The sequence below is a fragment of the Arachis hypogaea genome, chromosome 12, assembly GCF_003086295.3.
Source record: "Arachis hypogaea cultivar Tifrunner chromosome 12, arahy.Tifrunner.gnm2.J5K5, whole genome shotgun sequence".
Taxonomy (NCBI): domain Eukaryota; kingdom Viridiplantae; phylum Streptophyta; class Magnoliopsida; order Fabales; family Fabaceae; genus Arachis; species Arachis hypogaea.
Window position 1 is genome coordinate 31,207,366 of NC_092047.1, and position 4,935 is coordinate 31,212,300.

At 32.5% G+C, this 4,935-nt stretch overlaps 1 protein-coding gene across 4 annotated transcripts; it reads left to right on the top strand.

Moving 5' to 3' along the window:
* The first annotated feature begins 1,425 nt into the window (after window positions 1-1,425).
* Window positions 1,426-4,317, top strand: LOC112729927 (uncharacterized). Of its 4 annotated transcripts, none has more exons than XR_011868454.1 (7): window positions 1,426-2,007; window positions 2,098-2,209; window positions 2,778-2,887; window positions 2,992-3,030; window positions 3,103-3,219; window positions 3,841-3,931; window positions 4,122-4,317. XR_011868454.1 is itself a non-coding variant. In XM_072209149.1 (7 exons), the coding sequence occupies exons 2-6, from the start codon at window positions 2,134-2,136 to the stop codon at window positions 3,895-3,897; spliced, it is 345 nt and encodes a 114-aa protein (XP_072065250.1). In that variant the 5' UTR covers window positions 1,426-2,007; window positions 2,098-2,133; the 3' UTR covers window positions 3,898-3,931; window positions 4,122-4,317. The 4 variants fall into 4 exon arrangements, 1 of the variants encoding a protein (XP_072065250.1); XR_011868455.1 differs by having other exon boundaries at window positions 2,816-2,887; XM_072209149.1 differs by having other exon boundaries at window positions 2,816-2,871.
* Window positions 4,318-4,935: the final 618 nt, after the last annotated feature.

Here is a 4,935-nt window from a genome sequence, read left to right on the forward strand (position 1 = left end):
TTAACCTATCCAAAAACCGCCATTTGAACCCTGGAAATAACGGCGATTTGAACTGCTGTTTTAACCAACCAAAACGTCACTCTGTCAGGGTAATAATGGCGGTTCAAACCGCCGTTTTAACCTATCCAAGAACCGCCATTTTAACCTTGGAAATAACGGCAGTTTTGAACCGCCGTTTTAACCTGTCCAAAAATCGCCGTTTTAACCCAGGAAATTGTGGCGGTTTCACTACAAGAAAATGAAACATTTGTAACAAAAAATTTGTATCAAATTTAAAATTGTTACAAAAAAATAATATTTTGTAATAATAATTTTTTATTGTTACAAAAGAATAATGTTTTGTAACAACATTACAAGTTGTTACAAAATATGATAATATTTTGTAACAACCTGTTTTATTTTGTTACAAATTATGTTAGTTTTTGTAACGATATAGTGTTTTGTTACAAAATATTCTAATATTTTGTAACAAAAAAAAATTAAGTTGCAAAAATTCAAAATATTTTGTAACAATTTTTTCTTTTGTTTCAAAAACTCCAATTATTTTGTAACAAAATAACTTTTTGTTTCAAAAACTTCAGTTGTTTTGTAACAAAAAATTAATTTGTCACAAAATTCAATATTGTTTGTAACAAGTTAATTATTTGTCACAAAATATAAGCATATTTTATAACATTTTTTTTCAAAATGTTAAACACTTTAAGAGTAAAAAAAATTGTGTATATATTTTTTTAAAATAATTTTATTTTATTTCAAAAATTAAAATTTTTTATATAATATATGTATTCATTAATTTTTAAAAATTATAAATATTATTTTATATTCTTCTAAATAATTAATATATAATTTTTATTAATAATAAGATTTTTTACACTACAAAATTATGTGCAAGAGGCTAGCTTCAACCCTAAAGCTCGCAGCCGTCGCTGCCTCCATTGCCGCCGCCATCACCACCACCATATCTATAAGACCCGGAACTTTTGAAAAATCTTATTATGATCAAGTCTCAAATCATATAGTTATTTATAGTCTTAATTTCAGAAATTATTTCACTAAAGATAATTAGAGCAAGTTTTGATTAATTGAATTTGAAATAAATTAGGTTTATTATTCAATTTTACAATTATTGAATTATTTTCTATATTTAAATTATAAAGTTGGTAATTATGAAATAATAAAAATTTTATATAATTTGGACTAAATAATTAATATTTAAAATATTAATAGGAAAATAAAAAAATTAATTATATTATTTCTAATTTTTGGATTTGAACATTTTATTAAAAGTAATTTGTAAAATTGATGAACAAATAGTATTTTTATACATTATTATTATTGGGGTAAAATTTATTCTTAATTACTATATTATCTCCACTTTTATTTGAAATTACAAAATTATCCCTAGACCTATTTTTACTCAAAACCTAATCCACCCTCACTCATCACCCAGCCGCAGCCCTTCCCCAAACCTAAACGCCCTCAGCAAACTCATCAAGCTTGAAACACACACAGCAGCACCGAACTTAAGAAACAAAAAGGGTAGAGAGGAGAGGGATTCACAGGAAGAAGGGGAGGGGAGAGTGAAGACGGTGCCGGCGGGCGTCACTGCCGCCACGCCGTCGTGTCGCGCAGAGAAGAGAGAGGTTCGAGCCGAGGAAGGAGAAGGAGGAGAAGGCCGCGCTGTTGCTGCCGCCGCCGTTCGGTCCGTCCACGAGCTGCTGTCAGAACCGCGCGAGGAGGAAGCCGTCGCGGGGAGAAGCATCGCGTCGCTGCCGCTGTCCGAGCTGTCTTCGTCGTCGCCGATTCCCTTCATTGCCGCCGTTGTTGATGAGCCCAGTCGCCGCCGATCTGGTCTGAGGGTGAGGGAACGCGAACAGAAGGGAAGACGGGGAGCCACCGCCGCTGCTGGCTGAACCCCCCAGTGCTCCATATGGCCTTTGCCATCTGGAACCGGCTTTGCCATAGCTGAAAGTTGAAAGTACAGCAACAAATAATAGTTCATAATTTGTGAGTACAGCTTAAGTAATGTGTCTTTTGTGGTTCATTTTCATATCATTCATGCAATTTGGGATTTTTTATGTATGATTCATTGAACAGGCACCCCTTACCGAGGAGTTGTTGTTTAGGGCATGCATGATACCTATGCTACTGTGTGGAGGATTTAAGCCATATGGTGTCATACTTCTTTGCCCTATTTTCTTCAGCCTGGGTAAGTTCTCAGATGTCAGTTCTACAAAAATGGATTTGGTTTGTAGCTATGTTATAGAGTTGAATTTTGTGTTTATATACAAATGCTAATCTCATGGCACTTAATAATTAAGCATGTTTAACAGTTTATGAGAAGTCATAAAGCATTCATTAGTGTAAGTTAGGTTTTATATCATTGACATTAGGCCATGTTTGTTCTCAAGTTCATCATGATTTTTGTGTTCTACTTTAGGGATCAATATTTATTTCGCAAGTATTATTTGATTAAAATTAAAATAAGTACCTGGGTTTTCATTTCAGTCATCTGAATGAATACTAACTGCTAATTTTAAGGGTACGTGTAGCACAGCCCATGCACTTGCACCCAGATTTGCTAGTCCATAAAACATTCAATAACTTCCATCTAGATGTAAAGTGAAGAAAGTAATTAGTAAAATAAAACTATTGTCCTTTTCAACCATATTGCTTAACGAGAAGTTTATATTGTCTTATTCAACTAAATGGTTAAGGAGAAGTTTAGCTGCATGATTGGTCAAACTCACAAGAATTATTGTCCTTTACAAATGCAGTGCCTAATTGGAAGTTTTACTGCATCATTGGTTTGCAGCACATTTAAATCATTTCATGGAGATTTATGCCAAGCAAAACAACAGAATAAAAAAGGTTGTTATGGTTATAGGTACGCCCAATGTGTACTTTATTTATCAGGTTCCTCAATTTTGTTATCTAAATCCCCCTATTCGAATTGTTTTCTCTTATCTTGAGATTTTTGCTCATTTCTAGGATATAAGTGCTTCCGTCGTCATCTCTTCTCGCAAGCAGGTCCTTTTCCCTTTCTCTTCCTCTTTGCCTCCAATTAATTATATTCATTACTCAATTTCCTTGTTTCTACAGCAAAATGTTGAAGAAGCTGCAGAGAAACTTAGGGCTAAAGGAATTGAAGTTTTGACCCTTGTTTGCCATGTCTCCAACAATCAACAGAGAAAGGATTTGATTCAAAAAACCGCACAGGTCACCCTTTTCTATTCATTTTTATCGAATGCATTATCCTTTATTAAAATTTGTTTGAATGCTGTTGAATATGCTGTTAAACATTACATAAGTGTGGAAATATAGATGTGATTGTGTCAAACGCAGCTGCAAATCCTTCTGTTGACCCTATTTTGCAAACCAAAGACTCTGTTCTTGACAAGCTTCACTTGCCCTGCAAAGTGTTCCTTGAACATCTAACAAAACTGCATATATCTTCTTGTTTTTAAGTCTTATAATTATTCGTAATATGCTGCATAGGCCTTGGCTGCTGAGATGGCCCTAAACACTCGTGTAAACTGTATTGCTCCCGGTTTTGTGCTAACTAATTTTGCCTCGTTTATTACCAGTTATCAATCATTATCTGAATACTGTTATCATGATTAAGTTGGAAAATACATAGTACAAATATCGTTGTGTTGGAGCTGATAGTTACACATCTATTACGGATAACAGAATCTAAGTAACAGAATTGAAAAGCCTGTGACTAACGGATTTGACTGTCACAACAGAATTGACAGATTTAGTTATAATCAAGATATTTAGTTGTATGTTTTGGTTATATTCTTTTGGCTAAGCACTAGTGATTTATGGTCACTGTAGAAAATTCAGAGTTTATTTGAGGAGCAACAATCTCATACAGCAGAATCTACAGATTGAAGTTTGTGAAAAGTTCATGTAACCTACTTTCCAGGTAATGATACACTTTAAGGTGTTTGTTATAAATAAAGAAGGTATCATATTATATCTTAAATATATCATAGAATATCAAAGCATATCTGTCAAAATTTTTCTAAACATTTTGGATAAAACTGAATGGATAAAATTATAATTAGTGTTATATCTTGTTTCTAATTTTTTGTTTCGGTTTTTCTTATCTACAGGAGTGCTGAAATGGTGACCACATGCTACCTTGAGGGCTCAAGAATATTTTGATTCATAGAAAGACTAATCTATATTAGAACTTTTAACTTTTGGTTGAACTTATGCAAGGCATATAACTTGTAGAACTAATCAATGTACTCACTAATGTTATTTTGTTTTAAAACAACTTTAGCGAAATGAGGCATCTTTGAATTATGTATCTTTTTGCATATTATATGAATGTAGACTTGTTTATTAGAATAGTTAATATATTAGTTAATTTAAAAAATAATTTAGTAAATTATGCATGCAATTTGTATTGAAAAAAATTGTTACAAAATAATTAATTTGCTTTTGTAACTAAAGAAAAAGACGTTACAAAATCAAGTAACATTTTGTAACAAATTTTATGATACGAAAAAATAGATTGTTACCAAAAATACCTTGAAGATCAAAATTTGTTACCACTTTTGTAACAGCTTCCGGTTTTTTGTATCAGAAAAATTCATTACAAAATACCACTTTGAATTGTAACAGTTTCATTTTTTGTTACAAAAACTTTTTGTAACGGGACTTACTGCAATGGCCGCTTTTTTTGTTACAAAAACCATTTGTTTCAAAAATTTCGTTTTTCTGTAACAATTTATTTTGTTACAAATATTGTTTTTTCTTGTAGTGTTTTTTGAAAACCGCCGTAATAACCAGAATGGCACCCAGAATTACGTTGCTTTCTAAAACCGCCGTTCTTGGTAATAATGGCGGTTCAAACCGCCGTAATTACCTAAAAAAACCGCCGTTTTAACCAGAATTTTTTGTAGTGAGGGCAGTGCAATA